The sequence below is a fragment of the Rhinoderma darwinii genome, chromosome 3, assembly GCF_050947455.1.
Source record: "Rhinoderma darwinii isolate aRhiDar2 chromosome 3, aRhiDar2.hap1, whole genome shotgun sequence".
Classification (NCBI taxonomy): domain Eukaryota; kingdom Metazoa; phylum Chordata; class Amphibia; order Anura; family Rhinodermatidae; genus Rhinoderma; species Rhinoderma darwinii.
This window is the reverse complement of record NC_134689.1, coordinates 27,883,273-27,903,099: the sequence shown is the minus strand read 5'-3', so window position 1 is coordinate 27,903,099 and position 19,827 is coordinate 27,883,273. Positions and strand designations below refer to the sequence as shown.

At 41.3% G+C, this 19,827-nt stretch overlaps 1 protein-coding gene across 1 annotated transcript; it reads right to left on the bottom strand.

Moving 5' to 3' along the window:
• Positions 1–297: 297 nt before the first annotated feature.
• Positions 298–19,607, bottom strand: LOC142750337 (uncharacterized). Its single transcript, XM_075859334.1, has 6 exons — positions 19,559–19,607; positions 19,046–19,101; positions 8,272–8,350; positions 7,078–7,167; positions 4,110–4,195; positions 298–2,161 (listed from the first exon to the last, which is right to left on the bottom strand). The coding sequence occupies exons 1-6, from the start codon at positions 19,605–19,607 to the stop codon at positions 1,832–1,834; spliced, it is 690 nt and encodes a 229-aa protein (XP_075715449.1). The 3' UTR covers positions 298–1,831.
• Between the last annotated feature and the right edge of the window lie 220 nt (positions 19,608–19,827).

Genomic DNA, 19,827 nt, shown 5'->3' with positions numbered 1-19,827 from the left:
TGATCCAGAAAAAGGCGAAAACCCCTGGACATTCTCAGCCAATCTGTGTCACAGGGGGGAAATTCCTTCTTGACCCCGGGAAAAGGCGATCAGTCAAACCCTGGATCAAACCCTACTATTATTATTATTATTATTATTATTATTATTATTATTATTATTATTATTATTATTATTATTATTATTGTTATTATTACTACTACTAATGTTATTATTTTTATTATCCTTACTACTACTATTTTTTATTATTATTATTATTATTTTTACTATTTATTATTATTATTATTATTCTTATTATTATTATTATTATTATTATTACTACTGCTACTGTTATTATTATTATTGGTGCTACTGCTACTTAACATTATTACTGTTATGCTATCCTTCTTATTATCCATATATTAATAAATTAAGAGCCCTATATTTCTAATATTACTATTTTATTATTACTAGTTATAAGGTCCCTATCCCTAAAGATGTTGATCCAGAAAAAGGCGAAAACCCCTGGACATTCTCAGCCAATCTATGTCACAGGGGGGAAATTCCTTCTTGACCCCGGTAAAAGGCGATCAGTCAAACCCTGGATCAAACCCTAGTATTATTATTATTATTATTATTATTATTATTATTACCACTACTAATGTTATTATTCTTATTCTTATTATTATTATTATTATTACTAATGTTATTATTATTATTGTTATTATTATTATTATTACTACTAATGTTATCATACTTATTATCCGTACTTCTACTATTTATTATTATTATTATTGCTATTTATTTATTTTTATTATTATTATTATTATTATTATTATTACTACTGGTACTGTTGTTATTATTATTAGTGCTACTGCTACTTAACATTATTACTGTTATTCTATCCTTCTTGTTATCCTACTATTAATATAATTAAGAGTCCTATACCTACAAATGTTGATCCAGAAGAAGGCGAAAACCCCTGGACACTTTCAGCCAATCTGTGTCACAGGGGGGAAATTCCTTCTTGACCCCAGGAAAAAGCGATCAGTAAAACCCTGGATCAAACCCTACTGCTAATGTTATTATTCTTATTATCCTTACTACGACTATTTATTATTATTATTATTATTATTATTATTATTATTATTACTACTGATACTGTTATTATTACTGTTATGCTATCCTTCTTATTATCCCACTATTAATAAAATTAAGAGCCCTATACCTAAAAATGTTGATCCAGAAGAAGGCGAAAACCCCTGGACACTTTCAGCCAATCTGTGTCACAGGGGGAAAAGTCCTTCTTGACCCCGGGAAAAGGCGATCAGTAAAACCCTGGATCAAACCCTACAGCTATTGTTATTATTACTTCTATCCCTACTTCTATTATTATTTTACAATTTGTATTATTGTTATTATTAGTACTACTTCTAGTATTCTACTATGTCTATTTTACTTCTAACATTACTTCTATCATTATCACTTTCATGCTATCCTTATTATTATCCTACTATTAATATGACTAAGATCCCTATACCTGTAGCTGTTGATCCAGAAGAAGGCAAAAACCCTTGACACTTTCAGCCAATTTGTGACACAGGGAAAAATTCCTTCTTGACCCCGGAAAAAGGCGATCAGTCCTGGAACCCTGGATCAAATCTGTTGTTATAGCTACTTATATTGCTACTTTTATTCTGTTCATATTATTACTACGTTTTTACTTTACAACTATGATAGCTACTATTTTTACTGTTATATTTAATATGATTATACTGCCGCTATATTCTTATTATGCTGCTATTATTAATTACTAGTAGTTTTTTTATATCTTCCAGTATTGCCATTTATGATGTCATCGGCAGAGAGGTTTCAGCAGGATTGTCCATATGATGTTCCTCTTTCCTCTCATATACTGGTTGACATGTTGCTGGATGGTACTCTGCCTTATCCTGCTTCTTTTTGTGTTGTTCTTCATTTTGATGGTCCTCACTCGGAATCTCCTCTTCTCCCGTCTTGTCTTGCTGTTTTCTTCAGCGGTTGGCACTTCCTCCAGGTCTTTGCACAATTCTCTCACGATCTTTGCTCTTTCTCGCTGTTCCTTTTCTTCCATGGATGGTTTAGGCTGTTCTTCCTCTTTGATTAAATATTTTCTCTGGGCTTCTGGGCTGGTCGGCATGAGACGCTAAGAAGACAATAAGTTTGTTGTATATTCAGACATTCCTATAAACCCTCCTATGGATGTTGCTTGGGGTGTCATCCCCTTTGACCAATCCCTTCTAGTTAGAAGGAGTCCATTGAAATTATGCTGATCACAAAGTTTCCTCCCCCTGGTGCCTCCTGCGATCTGCTGCAATCTGTGGGTAAATCTGGCAGTAAGGGCAGATTCACACGAACGTTGCGTTTTTGCGCGCGCAAACAACGCAGCGTTTTGCGAGCGCAAAAACCATTTGACAGCTGCGTGTGTCATGCGTGTCTGATGCGCGGCTGCGTGATTTTCGCGCAGCCGGCATCATAGAGATGAGGCTTGTCAACGCCCGTCACTGTCCAAGGTGCTGAAAGAGCTAAATCTTTCAGCACCCTCGACAGTGAATGCCGAACACAACAGCGAAAAACCTGTAAAAAAAAAAGATAAAGTTCCTACTTACCGAGAACTTCCCGGCCGTTGCCTTGGTGACGCGTCCTTGGTGACGCGCCTCTCTTGACATCGGGCCCCACCTCCCTGGATGACGCAGCAGTCCAAGTGACCGCTGCAGCCTGTGATTGGCTGCAGCCTGTGCTTGGCCTGTGATTGGCTGGAGCTGTCACTTGAACTGAAGTGTCATCCCGGGAGGTCGGACTGCAGGAAGGAGACAGGAGTAATCGGTAAGTTAGAACTTCGTTTTTTTTTTACAGGTTAATGTATTTTGGGATCGCAAGTCACTGTCCATGGTGCTGAAACAGTTTAACTCTTTCAGCACCATGGACAGTGACTATCTCCTGACGTCGCGTACCGATAATTTTTTTGCCGGGATCGGCCAAAACGAGTTTGGCCGAACCCGGTGAAGTTCGGTACGCTTGTCCGGCTTCGCTCATCGCAAAGACACTCCGTTTGGATGTTCGGAAACAGAAAAGCACGTGGTGCTTTTCGGTTTTCATTCATCCTTTTCACTGCTGTTGCGCGAATCACGCTCGTCCCACGGAAGTGCTTCCGTGTGGTGCGCGTGATTTTCACGCACCCATTGACTTCAATGGGTGCGTGATGCGCGAAATACGCAGAGTTATTGAACCTGTCGCGCTTTTTGCGCAGCAGACAAACGCTGCGCAAAAAGCACGGACTGTCTGTACTGCCACATTGACTTGTATTGGTCCATGCGTGCCGCGTGAAAACCACGCGGCCCGCACGGACCGAATACACGCTCGTGTGAATCCCCCCTAAGTGTTCAGTTTCTTTGCAGCATCACTACACGGTGCCCAGTCACATCAATGGGTTGTGTGTGTAAGACCTATTTCACACTTGAATATTTTGGTCAGTATTTTGAATCAGTCTTTGTATGTGAGAACCAGGGGTTGAATAGAGAAAGACTATAAGGCCCTGTTCACATGGCGTAATTTTTGTGGCGGAATCCGCCACACATTCCCCCGCATAATTTGGCCTCCCACTCATTTTAATAGAAGGAGACACTTATTTTTCCCGCTAGCTGATTATTTCAGCTAGCGTATTTCGCCCAAACCTCCCATTGAAGTGAATGGGAGTAGGAATCTTCCTGCTTACGGCAGGAATAATTCTGCATTGGATTTCGCAGCAGTTCCAGCCAAGCAAATCATGCTATATGAACATAGCCTAAGGGTAAGTTCACACGAAGGTTTTTGTCAGGCAGAAAAAATCTGATTCAAAGTTTTGGAGGAAGATTTTGAAATGTCAATATTTTTTGCTACATATTTTGCCGCTTTTTCTTATGGGATTTAGAAAAATAAAATAAAACAACTGCAAAAACTGTGGTGAAAAAAAACCGCTTCAAACAATCGACACATTTTTTTTCTGACTCCCATTGATTTCAATGGAGGTTTAGAGTCAAAAATCGCTCAAAGAAAGAACATGCCACTTTTTTTGCCACAAGCGGTCAAATGCCTCTGCCTGTATTCTCACTTACGTCCTTCTTGTAGAGGGGTGAAGGGAGAAGCTTTACACAATAGGCCAGTCTTCTGAGATGTTCCTCCGGGGTGATGTTCATATAAGCTGAAAAGAATTAAATAAGACAATGGAATTAAACATCAATGGGTACAGAAACCATCACAAAACCCAATGTTATAAATCCACGGACAAATCCTCACTGATCAGGAAACAAAAGAAATGCCGGGACTTCAGCATGTAAAAGATGTCGGACACTCAGCAGCAGATTTACTGTAGACTGGGCGGCAGATGTCTATTGTATACTCCAGCCCCCGCATTGCTTAGAATACAATTCTATAAATCTACACTGGGCCGCCAAAATTGCAGTACTGGCGGTAGTGCCGTCGGGGGCCAGGCCAAATATGTTGAAAAAAAAAAAAAGGCCTGCTTTCCACAGCCGGTATTGAGGCATTGATGTGGACCCACGGCAATTGGCCTATATAGATTAATTTTGATAAAATGGGCCCTCACGAGTTGCAGAGTGGGGGCCACTCCCCCACCCGTTCCCCTGCCTCTAAACCAGTTGGACTGCTGGAGATAAGTGCCTGGCTGGTCCACCCTTCTTCTGTCTTGATGTGCGTCACTGCATGTAAGCTGTGTCTCGCTTCTGCTACTTCAGAGATCCCCTTTGTCTTTTCTGTGCTCCCTGCCTCCTTGCATCTTCCCCCGGCATCCTTGCGTCTCCCTCCTGCCTGCTTGCTTTCCACTCCCCTGCCTACTTGCATCCCCCCATGCCTCCTTGCGTCTCCCCTTTGTCGCCTTGTATCCCCTCCCCAACCCCCCCCCCCCCCGGCACTGCTTTCCTCCTCTTAGACAGTGGTACAAACACAAAGGGAATTTTTTAAATGTTATTAATATTTTGAGCTCGGCAGTTATCTATTGAATTTGTTTTCCATCATTCAAATCAAATCCAAAATATAACATAGGAATTCTCACAGCTCCTCACTCCACAGTCCAGTCTTCTTCTGGCGCCATCGCACCACAGGCCCAGATCTTAATACAGTGGCAATGGAAGTAAAGAGGACCCGGGAGCGAGGAGTGGTAAGTATTTACCTCAGTCTAAGCAAAGGTAAGAATTACTTATTCTGGTCTGGGGTCTGAATTAATTTTGGGGTCTGGTTCAGGGTTTTAATTAACCCCTTAGTCACCAACAATACGCCTTTTCACGTTCGTCACTAAGGGGCCTTAGGCTAGGCTGACGCCTTTTCACGTGAGCCTAGTCTAAGTCCTTCACGGGTCTCCCCGATCGCGGCTGTTTAACCCGTTAAATGCCGCCGTCAATAGCGACCGCGGCATTTAACTTGTTTACAGAGGGAGTGAGCTCCCTCTGTCACCCATCGGTGGCCCGCAAATGCAATCGCGGGTCTCCGATGGGTTGTCATGGCAGCCGGGGGCTTGATAAAAGCCCCCAGGTCTGCCTTGGACATATGCCTGTTAGGACGTGCCGGAGGCACGTCCTAACAGATTGCCTGTCAGATTTACACTGACAGGCAATAATGCTCTGGTATCTGAAGATCGCACAGTAAGGTCCTCTAGTGGGACTAGTGAAATAAATAATAAATGTGAAATAAAGATTATTAATAAAAATTACAGTAAAAAAATAAATAATCCATTTATTTCCATAAAAAGTGGTTTTATTTAGTAAAAGTGTAAAAAATAAATAAAAGTACACATATCTGGTATCGCCGCGACCGTAATGACTCCATTAATAAAGTTAATATGTAATTTAAACCGCAAGGTGAACACCGTAAAAAAAAACGCAAAAAACAATGGCTAAATTGACATTTTTTTCCATTGCCCCCCAAAAAAGTCATAATAAAAATGAATCAATAAGTCCCATGCACCCCAAAACAGTACCATTCAAAACTACGTCTCATCCCGCAGAAAACAAGCCCAAAAAATCACTACATTAATTGAAAAATAAAAAAGTTACGGCTCTTGGAAAGCAACGATGCAAAAACAAATAATTTTAGTTCAAAAGTGTTTTTATTGTGCAAAAGTCGTAAAACATAAAAAAACCTCTACATATGTGGTATCGCCGTAATCGTACCGAGCCATAGAATAAAGGTTAAATGTTATTTACGCCGCACGGTGAACGGCGTCAATTTAAAAACGCATAGAACAATGGCGGAATTTCAGTTTTTTTTATAATCCCCCCAAAAAAAGTTAATAAAAGTTAATAAAAAAGTACAACTAATCCCGCAAAAAACAAGTCCTCATACAGCTAAAAAAAATAAAAAAGTTATAGCTCTTTGAATGCGACTATAGAAAAACGAATAAAATATCTTGGTCATTAGGGCCTAAAATGGGCTGGTCACTAAGGGGTTAATTATGCCATCTGGTCTAGTCACAGGTAACATGGATGCTGTGTGTGAGGCAGAGACTTCATCCAGACATGCTGCGTCAGTGGGAGTTCGTACAGCCTACAGGAGTCAGAACAGCGTCTTGGTAAGTGACTGTGCTCTATACAGGCAGCAGCTTTTAGTTGCCCCCCGACCCATGGAGCCCCAGCCAGTTTGCGTCTCCCCCTGGTCCTCCTGACACTTTTCGTTCCCCCCAGTTCTCTTCTACCCACAAAGATCCTTCTCACCTAGTCCCCCCCCCCCCCCCTTGGTTGGTGCCTCCCTACTATCCCCACCCTGCTCCTCAGTTTGTGTCTTACCCCTGCCCCCCTCCCGCAATTTTCTGTTGCCCCCCATTCCAGCAACCGGGGGGGCTGACTCCTAGGCTGTATGGGGTCCTGAAATTCCTGATGGCGGCCCTGAATCTACATATCGCAGTCCTGTACCCATGTTTCTTGCTATTCTATGTCATGGTGTCGGTTATCAGTCATCTGATATTATATTAATCTGAGCTCGGGGTCACCGGTAACCAGTAAAGCAGTGGAGACCCGTCTGATAACATACAGTACAGCGAATGGTCGGCCACCCCAGTGTAAAGAATTATACCTGATCTAACGCTGGCTGAATGTCCGGTCCACATGGTCTTCACCACAATCTTCACTGTGATGAAATGTCCTCCTGAGTTGTATCCAAATCCTATAAAACAGTCAGCAGGAAGCGTTCAGAAGCTGCACACTTTAGTGCATACAATGTGCCCCCCAACCCAATGTATTGTTCATTAACCCCTTAACGTGACATAACTGTACCACATGATGAGGGTACAGATGTATGGCATGGGCTCATGGGCTGAGCCCGCTCCATACGCTGTGGGTTTCAGCTGTCTATTTCAGCTGACACCTCGCACTAATGCCCTGGATTGATCCCAGCCATTTAACCACTTAGATGCCACAGTTAATAGCAACTAAGCCGTTAGACATGGGGGGTGCCAATGTTTGTCATGGCAGCCTGGACGTCTAGTAAAGGCCCGCGGGTCTGCCATCTTGGTACTCATGATAAGCCCTGCCAGGAACAGGGAATAATGGGAGCCGGTAAAATACACAATACACTGCAAAACATAAGTATTTCTTGAGGATAAAGATTTATTCAAACCGTATTTTTAATAAAAATCAATTTAAAAGTTGTTTAAAATCAGATAAAACATTGATTTATTAAAATATTTACTTCAAAAGTGTTCATAGCCTTTAATGGTAATGTAATGTAGTGTAAGATTTTGCTCAAAACGAAAAAGTAAGTGTAGGTTTTGGGGACGTGGGTCCAATTTCTTTCACTATGGGGTACTCGTCATAGAAACATTGAGAGACACTGGCATATATTTTCAGGCGCATTGCTGGGGCATGGGCAAAGTTGGTGAAATGTACAGGATATTATTGACTGTTACATATAAAGGTATTTGAGGTCCCCCAGTAATATGTGATATATTTGGAGCATTGTATTTCATGTAGTGAAGTAGGAATAATATTCTCTGTGTGCTACAAGTGTGTCGTCCGCCATGGAGGAAGAACCTGTGGTTACATTCTGAATCCCGACCCTGGATCCATCCAAATACAAGATGTGATAAGTGGAGAAGTCATTGAATAACAGCCGCAGCTTCACCCACAAACATTTTATCTTATCATGTCAAGGTTTACGTAAATAATGAATATTTTGGAGAATCTGTTAATTATGAAATGTTAATAACATGCATGAATATGTGTGATGAGATAAATCAGCCGTCATTTATATTATATTACGGGATCTTACCTGAGAAATCGCAGTAGTCGCAGTCGTCCGTCTTCACTCTCAGCTGAGATATAACAGACTGACCATAACGGCATTTTTTCTGTTTCAAATTGAAATACAGCAATCCTATTGGCTGTTGAGTAGTGCAGTTACCATGGTGACAGAAGCAGCAATATATTTAAAGGGACATGAACTTCTTATTGAACAAAGTGCATTTTAATTTATATATCTTATAATACTAAGACATGAACCTGTAGAGATAATGTGTCTGGCCACGCTTATATATCTCTTCATATTTCTACATAGTCACTTGTGGAAGCTGCGGAGCTATTTCTGTAGACAAGGTTTACAAATCAAGTCTGTTAATGTATGTAAAGGTTATAACATGGCGTTTTTATTTTAACTACAGTATCAAAAGTTTTTTCTAAATATTTTTAAAAAGTAATTGGGTGAATTTATTAAACAATTGACACTGGCGCACGTCATATTTGCATTAAAATTTTATACATTTCACTCTCGCCACTTTTCAAAACTGTCTCAAACAATTACCGGAGTTTAGCGGCATGGTTGGGGTTTCCCGCAAACCAAGGTTTTCCATTATTTATGCCAGATATTGGTGTAAATTATGGTGCAAATCTATGCCACTCTATTTCTAGTGCACGGATATCCAAAGATGCACCAAATTTTTTAAGAGGTGTGCATTACACCCCAGTGTACTTCACTTTAACAATGGCATAGGAAATGCCAGTCTTAGTAAGTTTCCTGAAATGACCTTTCTCAGAACTGTGTAATTCAGGACACTTCACTCTAAGATTAATTTATAGTTAATAATTGCAGATTAATATTATAACACTGGCCTTCTAGACAAATGCCCTGTGCCCACCCACCAGGGCACTAGATGCAGATTATAGGCTGACCTCTGGAGTCTTGACCAATGGAACTTGGCTCTGGAGACAGCTGGTTTCCCCTTACAATGGGAATGTGCCACACAGCTCTATATACTACACCGTGCACACTACACCACCGCTAGATTGCACAAATTCAAGCCGCATTTTCCATATTTATGCCCAAAACTTTATGGTGCTCTTGGTACAGTCTTTCACCACCTAATGGACTGTCTTGAAATTAAGGCCTATAGGTCACAAAAATCCTTCATGACAACATGGGAACAGTGGTTACAGAAGACCCCAAAATGTGTCTACTGTTCTTGGTCCAGAGTATTGCCCCTCAACAACTGATAGAATTTTCCTCTTTTAAAAATTTGTTATTTGCAAGGTAGTGTGTTACTAGATTCTGGATGGCGCAGAGGATGTCCCCTCTCCAGGATCGAATTCTAGTGGTAAATGTGTCTTTATCCTATGATAAGAGCATATGTTCCTGTAGGGGCTGTCCAGAGTTATTGCCCAAAGTCTGGCACAGGTGGCTGGAGTCTCTCCACACTACTTGAGCCATAAATCTACAGAGCTGTCACCGCCCTAGGCCTCAGAGACCTCCTCTCCCATGTAAGGGTTGTCTCCCATGGGTGTTCGGTGTGACTGCTTCATTAAACTGCTTACAGTGACATTCATCTACTTCACTACGTTACACATAACCTGGTTTGATGTATTGCTCCAATAACCACGCTATACTCAACTTTGGTTTATAATTTCTGCACTTGTAATTTTTGTATTTTCTATTGGTTTTCACTTTCTTGTTCCTAAATCTAAGGAGTCGGGGACACATTTTTATTTTCTCTACTTACTACATTGACTTCTGTTCTTGGACTTCTGTAATAACACTGGCGTGTATTTGCTTCATTTCCAGTTGAGGCAATTTAATGTGTACAGGAGTCAAAATTGCAGCGCCTTATCTTATGTTATATGACTTCTCCTGTGTCTCTTGAATGTCATATATATATATATATATATATATATATATATATATATATATATATATATATATATATATGGCTTAAACACTAAGTTTATTTCAAAAGTACATATGTCTTTATTTGATCTTATTATTTATTTTATTTTTTTACAGAAAAATGTCAAAGTTACAAACTTCATTCATTCCCATTGGGTTAATGCTATTTAATGTATAGATCCAAAACACTTTTATTTTTTTAAATTACCAGTTTCTTCGAGGATACACCATTTTATAGTGAAACTTGTATATTATCACATTTATACAAATAATATATATATATTTTCAAAACCTTATAGGTTGTGGTCTCATTTATTCATTGTGCCTATCCTTGACATTTTTGAAGCACTCAGTGTGCCATGCAACATGAAAGTCATGTAACACAAACTGTTACCACGTATGTGACATAAAAAGAATGAATCAGTTTATTAAATTTACATTTCAGTGTGACCCTTGCCCCTGACTTTCTTTGCATAGATGATCCATCTGTGGTGCATACAAGGTGACTGAGCTGAACACAGGCCTCACAGTGGTCTGCAGTAAGCCTGCGTCATGAGGGGCTGAGGATTCATGTGTGAGATCTGCTCAAACAGAAATGTTAAAAAAAAGGTACAGCCGCTCAGAGACAAGCTCACTTATTGTGGCTTGCAAGGCTCATGTGGCTTTTAAAGGATGAGTGGACATGTTGTATTGGGGGCGACAGCCGCCGTTCATAGAATTGCCCTACGTACATGAGACTGGCTTCTAATTCCAGGTCAAACACCGTCCCCTTGCCTTGCGCTGACGTCACTGGTTTCTTTAATGAGATCCTATGCAAGCTATTTGTGTTCGCTGGCCCTGAAATAACTGGTGATGTTGGCTAGAGCCATACGGGCACTATAGGGCTTGATTTGGGCTGGAGAGCATTTGCGGGGCTTAGGACTCAGCGTGCCAGGCAAACATGTCCCGCATGCTATTTGTCGCACATGTGCCATAGGCTGCTGACCGTTGGTGTAGAGAGAGAGGAGAGTACTCACACACTCCGTAGGGGGGGAATAAGGGCCAGCCTTAGGGGTATTATTAAATATTATTATTATACTGTATGGGGGGCACTAATGGGGCATTATACTTTTTAACCAGTTCAGGACCGGGCTATTTTGCGCCTTCAGGACCAGACACCGTTTAGCCATTTTTAGCACGTGTTAGTTAAATGGCTATAACTTTTTTATTTGTTGGGCTAACGACGTGATTTTTGCGACGTTTTTTCCGTAGACAATGCAGGTTTCTTTTTTTATCGTTTTTATACACACCTTTTTTGCGATTTTAGAATTTTTATTCATAAAGTTTGAAAATAATAGTAAAAAAATAAGCTTTTTTACGTTTCAGCTATTTTTATGGGGTAATAACATAGTTTTAACCTAAAATAGACCTTTTATTTGTGATCTTCATTGTCTACCGTAAATTTTAATATATTACATGTCTATATTAGGGTAATTGGGTCAGCGCTAGCGTTACAACAATGATTGGCGGGGGGGACATGTTTTTTTGGGGTGGGTATTTTATGTGTATTTATTATTTAATTTTTTTTTGCACTTTACTTTATTATTTTTTTATTACTATGGTCTGTCCCCCAAAGGTCAAAAAAGACCTTTGAGGAACTTTATATATTTTTTTTCTTTCTTTTACACCATGTTTTTCCACTGTAACTGGAGATGCACAGCAGCCCCAGTTACAGGGGAAATCAGCCCTCTCATAGTGACGATTGTCACTAATAGGGCTGTGCTGGGTCTTGTAAGACCCAGCAGCAGTCTGTCACTAACGGGACCCGGCGATCATGTGACCTGTCACATGATCACCTGGAGGAATAGAGACAGCACCGCTTCTGCTGTCTCTATTCCTATACACAGCGTTCATTGAACGCTGTGTAAAAACACATCGTAGAAGACAGAAGCAGTGAAAGCTGCTTCTATCCTCTCCTCAGGGTCCCCGGCAGTCACTGACAGCCGGCGACCCGACATTCAGCTGCCCGATCGCGCGGGCAGCAAGTTAAAACCCGAGCCGTAAAAAGTCTATGGCTCGGGTTTTAAGGACCCTGACCGCTGGCCGTAAATATACAGCCAGCGGTCGGGAACCAGTTAATATGGGGCATTTTTTTTATGATGCGGATGGGGCACCAAAAGATCATTTCACATGGGGCGCGATCCGTCCTAAGGCCAGCCTTAGGGGGAATAACACGCTCCTCAGCATTATTGTCTATCAGAAGAGATCCCTCATTGGCTGTAGACAATACAGGAATGAAGCTGTGCTGATACATGAGAGCTAGTGAAGACAGCAGCATACTGACTTCACATCCAGCATGTATTATCGGGAGGGACACGTCCACATGAGAAGTGTCTGAAACTAGGAGCAAGTTGCAAACTAAATATCTGGGGGTCTGAATATGAATCAAGTTTGCATCCTGAAACTGAATGCAACTTTTTTTTAAATCTAGGTAACAACTAACATATGTGAAAATGATATATTTTTTTACCATGTCACAAGTGTCCATAGCCTTTAGGCCCTGTTCACACAGAGTTTTTTTGCAGGCGGAAAAATCTGCCTCGAGGCAGATTTTGACCTGCCTGCACGCGGTTTGCAGCGTTTTTCGCGGCGTATTTCGGCCGTAGCCATTGAGCACCGCTGGCAAAAAACGCAGCGAAAACCACTTTCTCTGCTTCCCATCAAGTCAGTGATGGAAACGCCTGAAGATGGGGCATGTCGCTTCCTTTTCCCGCAAGCATTTTTTACTGCTCGCGGGAAAAAAACGTCTCTGCCTCCCATTGAAATCAATCTGAGGTGATTTTGGGTATTTTTTCGCGCGGTTTACGACAAGGTTTCCGCGTCACAAACAGCGCCAAAATACTCTGTGTGAACATACCTTTAAAGAGGTTTTCCCAGTTTTGTGTAAATAATGCTTAATCACTGTATGAATAAAAAGTTATTGAAATCTTCTGTCAGGTGGCTAAGATGCCTTCAGTGGTCGGGATCTAAGAGCTTGGACTCCCAAAGGGATCCCGCCAGTGTTTGGCTAACTGATAGCATCCCTTTAGTGGTGAACTAAAACAGGATCACAGACTCTATTGAAAAGGGATTATAGCGCTTACAGTAGCCTAGCGTCACAACCCTTTCGTTCTAAGTTTTGCCGTCTCAGCTTTTAGATTTCTGCAAAGAAAAACTTCTGGGCCTTCTAAATATTGGCTACGAATTTTAACCATGTTAAACGAGTAAACACCAAAAAAAGAAAATACATGGAGGACCAAGAGTAATCAATAAAAGTATGAAAAATATTAATCTAAAATAGGAGTACACACACACAGACTGGAAGAAATACAGAAAAATGGAGGGCCACTCTGATGTCATAAACAGGTATATGATTTCATATAAAGAATCTTATATACAGCGCAAAACAATGTCAATAAAGACGCTATTAAGTAAAGGTAGATGGAGAGCAAAAGTCCCTAATACAAAAATTATCATCAATGATAAATAAAGCCTATGTAATACAAAGAGAAATGAACCCCAAAGGGAAAAGTGTTACCCATATAGCCCCCACCTCCCCCTTGTAGACAGCGCCCCCAAAAAAATTAATTGTACTCACCTAGGCCTTGTTCCCACGACGAACAGAGCTGCGTTTTTCGCTGTTCCTGGCGGTTTAACACCTTAGATGTCAATAGCGACCGCAGCATGTAATTCGTTAGAAAGTGGGATAGCCCTCTCCGATGGCGCATCGCCCCCCCCCCCACGATGTGATCGCAGGGTGCCAATGGTTGTTATGGCAGCCCAGGGGCCTAATGAAGGCCCTCAGGTCTGCCTTCTCTCTGCCTCTGTTAAGCCCTGCCTGCTTAACAGAAGCCTTCAAAGATTGTGTAACGATCGCTGGTTCAAATCCCTTATGGGGACTAATAAAATGTGTAAAAAAAGGCTTAATAAAGTTATTAGTAGTATAATATATATATATATATATATTAAAAGTAAAAAATACAACTCTCCCATTTTTCCTCTGAAATAATGTAAAAAATAAAAAAATGAACAGAATTGGTATCGCCACATCCGTAAAAGTCCGAACTATTACAATATGACATTTAACTCGCATGGTGAACCCTGGAAAAAAAAAAAAAGTAAATCACCAAAATTGCTGTTTTTTTGGTCACCTAAGGTCTAAAAAAAATGTATGCAGAGGTGTATGCACCAAAAAAATGTACCAATAAAAACTATCTCGTCCCGCAAAAAATAAGCCCCCACACAGCTCAATCGGCGAAAAAATAAAAAAGTCACGGCTCTTGGAATGTGGTGAAACAAAACATTTTATTTTTTTCAACAAATAGTTTATCCTTTGTAAAAGTAGTGAAATATTTTAAAAAACAATATAAAAGTTTGATATCACCGATACTGAGCCGCAGAATAAAGTTAAGATGTCGTTTTTGCCGCACGGTGAAAACCGTAAAAAACGAACTAAAAAAACAATGGAGGAATCACATTTTTTTCCAATTCTACCCCACCGAAGAACTTTAAATAGTGCCAATAGAAACTCCAACTCCTCCTGCAAAAAATAAGCCCTCACACCACTCCATTGATGGAAAAATTAAAACATTATGGTGCTTGGAAGACGAGAAGTGAAAAACTTAAATGAGAAAGAAAAAAATGTCTACGTCCCGAAAGGGTTAAGATTTCAATTTGCCAGTATGCCTGGTAGCAAAAGAAAGAGGTTTGCTGATGATATTTCTCATTTGGTTCGGATATTTTTTTTAAATAAATTTTTTTCTTTGATCCAATAAAAAATTACGTCCCTCTTGTCTCAATTTTCCGATGACATTTGCAACGTCTTTTCTTGTGGGACAGAACCTTTGTCTTGATAATTCAGGGATATCACCATCATAAAAGAGCTCTTCTGCCACAAATGTATGGAGCTGTCTCATGATATCACCAGCTGTTCTTGATCCTTCTCTGTACAACTCAATTACTTTCTGGGAACTCTCCGATCCACTTTTTCTCACTTTTTGACAAAGAAATTGGAACATAACTAAATTACATCACACAATATATACATTGCATGCAGCTATAATGCTAAATATATACTTTACAATCTCCACTATTACCATGATTCTGATATTTGGAAATATGACTGTATACTTGTGGGTAATGGTAAGTTCATCACAATTATTGTCAAGTGAATGTATACGCTGCATAAAAACCAAGCAGCATATCCGACTTGGAAGTCACAATTTTTCAGACGCAAATTCCGCTGCGTAATTAAGCGCACATACTTTCCCCTTCCCTCCTCTGACATCCGCTCCGGCTTCCCTGGATGACTTTTCAGGCCATGTGACGCTGCAGTCTGTGATTGGCTGCAGCGTCACATGGGATACATCCATGAAGATGGAGGGCGTTCTGGGTAAGTATGTTTGTTTTTTTCCAGCGTTGTGATTTTTGCAGCATAAACGCTGCAAATACGGGAATGGGGAAACCCGCAGCAGAAAATCAATGAATACGCAGCATAAATTTACATGCTGCGGTATTAAATTCCGCACCGCGGGTCAATTTATTAACGTTTACACTGCGTTTTTTTCTGTGGCGTTTACGCTATGTGGGGACCTGGCCTTACACTGTCATAGGTTGTCTCAAGTCAGTTTGTGAAATTCGCTATATCTGCCCTGTTCATCTGTACGTGCTATGATTGTGAAACAAGCGTCTAAGACAGGAGCAGGCAACGTTGGCAACATTGGAGATGTAAAGATCTTCCACAACGACAGAGAATGTTTAGAAGATCTATTATGATAAAATTAAAAAAAAATTCTCAAGCATCCAGTGTTACCACAACTGTATGCAGTCCCCCCTTTCCAGCCACTCCTTGCTACCCTCCCCTTAATTCTAGCCACCTATCATGCTTTCCAGCCCCCCTTTTATCCTCCAGTTCTCGTTTTTATCATGTCCATGCCAGCCTTCAGTAATTCGATGAACGCCGGGGGCTGCCGACGCTCTGGCTGGGGATTCCGCTCATGGAGGACAGTGATGTCAGGGGTCCTCATGGACCAGAATCCCCGGCCAGAGTGTCAGTAGCACCAGCGCCATAAAGCTTAGTGCCACCCAGCCCCCTGTAAATAGTGCCACCCCCACGCTCTGTAGATAGCGCCTCCCCTATATATAGCGCCACTATCCTACCCTGTGGATAGTGCCGTTGGGGCTCTCACTAGGAGCGGTTCCCAGCCAGAGCATAGGCCATGAGGAGCCCCTTACGTCAAAGTCTATATATGGACAGTAATGTCAGGGGCTCCCTCTAGGAGCAGAATCCCCCTGTCAGAGCGTCGCAACACTCTTGGTGGGGATTCCACTCCTAGAGGGAGCCTTAATGGTGCTATCTATATGGACATAGCGCTATCTACAGGGGGGTGTGGTGCTATCTACATGGGGGGAAAAAAGGAAATAAGCAGCACATCACAGTCCAAAGACTATGGAGAACAATTTTCAAAAGTATATTCATACTGTGCAAGCGGTGTCGAGCCGTAGCCACTCCAACTCCTCTATAATTACAAATCCAAGAAGAACCGCAGCACGCGTTTAAAGTATCAAAAAAGCGGAAAAAATTTATTTCACCATTACAGAAGCGACGGTTCCACCCAGGTGTGGGTCTTTCTCAAGCAGGGGGCTGTGTGGCACTATCTACAGAGGGCACTGTGGAATTATCTACAGAGGGCACAGTGGCACTATCTACAAAGGGCACTGTGGCACTATCTACAGGGGGCACTGGGACATTCTCTTCAGTGGGTGTGTGGAACTATCTACAGAGGGCAGTCTGGCACTATCTACAAATAAAATTCATCCGTTTTCAAAACAGACAGTGAACAGATACAAAACGGGTGACAATCGTCCGTCAAAATCGGAAACACGAACACAGAAGGGATGCAAAACAGAGCAGAGGAGAGCCCTGACATGCCAGGATCACGTCAGGTGTTTTGTGAAATGACAAGTGCACAACATGTATCTAATCTATCATGTATCCAATCTATCACAAACTATGCACCACTCTGATAAAATTGAAACATTTTCAGCCCCTGGACTACCTATTTGGTGGACTATTGTGGTAAAAACAGATAAAAACTAACGACAACCATTGACAGCTGATGGTTTTTTAGTAAAAATTTTTAAAAAAGCCTGATGGCAACTGATACAGTTATGCATCAGTTTTTGCATCAGTTGTAATCACTTGAGAGACAAAAAAACTGATGCTGATGCATCTGATATATGTGAACGCACCCTATGACATCCATGCAGGAGGGAGAGGGGACACAGCAGCTGCTAAATTTGTGTCATGTTCTCTAAGGAAGCCCAGTGATCTTCCGGCACCCGTCTGTGATCTACCCGCAGCCCCACACAAGCCTAAAATCATCATGCGAAATGGCAAGTGTCGGTTGGAGGGGTGTATATTGCGTGGCCACTGGACTCTGGAGAAGCGTATTCTCTGGAGGGATGAATCACGTTTCCCTACCTGGCAGTCTGATGGATGAATCTGGGTTTGGTGGCTAACAGGAGAACGCTACCTACTGGAATATATGGTGCCTACTGTAAAATTAGGTGGAGGAGGGATAATGGTCTGGGGCTGTTTTTCAGGGTTCGGTCCCTTATTTCCAGTGATGGGTAATGGTAATAAAACAGAATATAAAGAATCTAGTTTTAGTCATAGACAATAATTTGATTTGCTCTTTCACCCCTTTGTATAAAGCTTTCACACAAAAAGGCGCTTGTATTATAGTATGGTTCCCATACAAATACTGGGCCATAGTATAGTTGCAGAGGGAGACAAAGGCAGCAGGTCTTAAGACGCTTGTCAAACAAAGCCATGACACGAGTTCTTTTCACACTTGTCTCTCTTGCTAGCTAAACTGAAGATCAGTGTAACCATCTAGGAACCTCCATAGCAAGAGACAAGAGCCATTTCATCATGCTTGTATCTATTTCAACCTACATAATACCTTCACTATATGTGTCTTTTGCTTCGGTAATGTGCGAAGTTGTATGCCGACATATTTCATGCATTGCGGCAGGCTTAGGCACGGTTCACACCTAATTTTTTAGGCATGTCAGAGGTATACTCCGGGAGTATTTCCTGACGTATACTTTCATGTGCCCAAATAAGTGTCTTTTGGCATACACTGTGCCGGTATGCGTCGGCACAACTTTTTAATAACTAAAAAAATGTCTACCAAGTGGTATATGTATCTTTACAATGGACGTCATTGGCCATACGGTGGTATATCTTGGAGGCATACATCGGGGGAATACATGTATAACTCCAACATGCCTGAAAAATTAGATGTGAACTGAACATTATTTAGATTTCTGTCCATCTTGCCATGATGATGATTTATTCAAGCATGCAGTATGTGTTATGATATACATCACATGTATCCATAAACAAGTATAACATTGTAGTTGCCCTAATCCTCTTATTATTCACAATCTCCAGGTATATAAAGATTATATTGTGGGGGTTCACTTGCTTGGATCTTCACAATGCCAAGATCAAAACATTCCACAATCCTGGTAAAGAGAACAACAGTGGCCCCGTTGTCTTAGTTTGGCTGAGTCTGGCTATGCCGCATTTCTCTCAATGTCAAAGTCCTGCAGCAGCTCAGTGTTAAGTTAGATATAAGGTTGTTAGCTCATTGGGAAGGTAGTCAAGCTGGCCATACATAGGCCAGATTGTTGGCCAAAGGGGACAATATTTAGTGCCAACAGCCATCTGTAGTGCCAACACAAATGTGATCGCTCAAGTTAGATTTTCTCAGACAATCATATTTACATAAGTGGTGCCAGAGGTGTCACCTTATAGAGGCTCTTACGTGCCCTTTCGGCCTAGTAAAACGAACTTACTTACTTTGCTAAGAAAAAGCTCATCACTTCTTAATTCAAGCCCTTTCCCATTCAGGATGCCTACATTAAAAAAAAAAATGAAAAAAAAATCTGCCAAATAATTTTTACACAAATACATTATTTCTTATGTAGTGAATTTCTACCTTTTCCTTTTTTTCATTGTTTTCACTTCCATGATCTATTGCAGATGTAATTTCAACTTGTATTGTCTTTGACTCTAATGCTAAATGTATAATAAGACAAATAGATGGATAGAAATAATGATTATAGTATACCGTAAGTCATTCTGATCATTTAACCCCTTCCCAACATACGCTGTATATATACGGCGGAGGTCGAGGATGGAGTTGGCAGACAGTATGAGCCTGCTCCATAGAATGAGCATGTCAGCAGTATCTTACAGCTGATACTTTAGTGTAACGAGCAGGAACCAGCTTGTTTAACCTCTTAGATGCCGTGGTCAATAGTGATTGTGGCATCTAAGATGTTAGATTGAGGGGCGGCGACCCCCTCTGACCTGCCATCAGGCCCCTCCCTGTGACATAATGGCGGGTGCCGATTGTCATCATGGAAGCCTGGGCTAATTTAGACCCTCAGGTCTACCATCTTTGCACACCTATTAAGCCATGCCGGAAGCAGGACTTACAGAGTATCTGTCATTAGTTTAGTAATCCCAATTTCCTAATGTAATGACGGGGTAGGGAGGAAGACAGGTGAGCCCTAATCTACCCGCCACTCAGTCCCTGCCTACTTGCAACGGCCCGTCCTAGGCGACGGCGTACAACT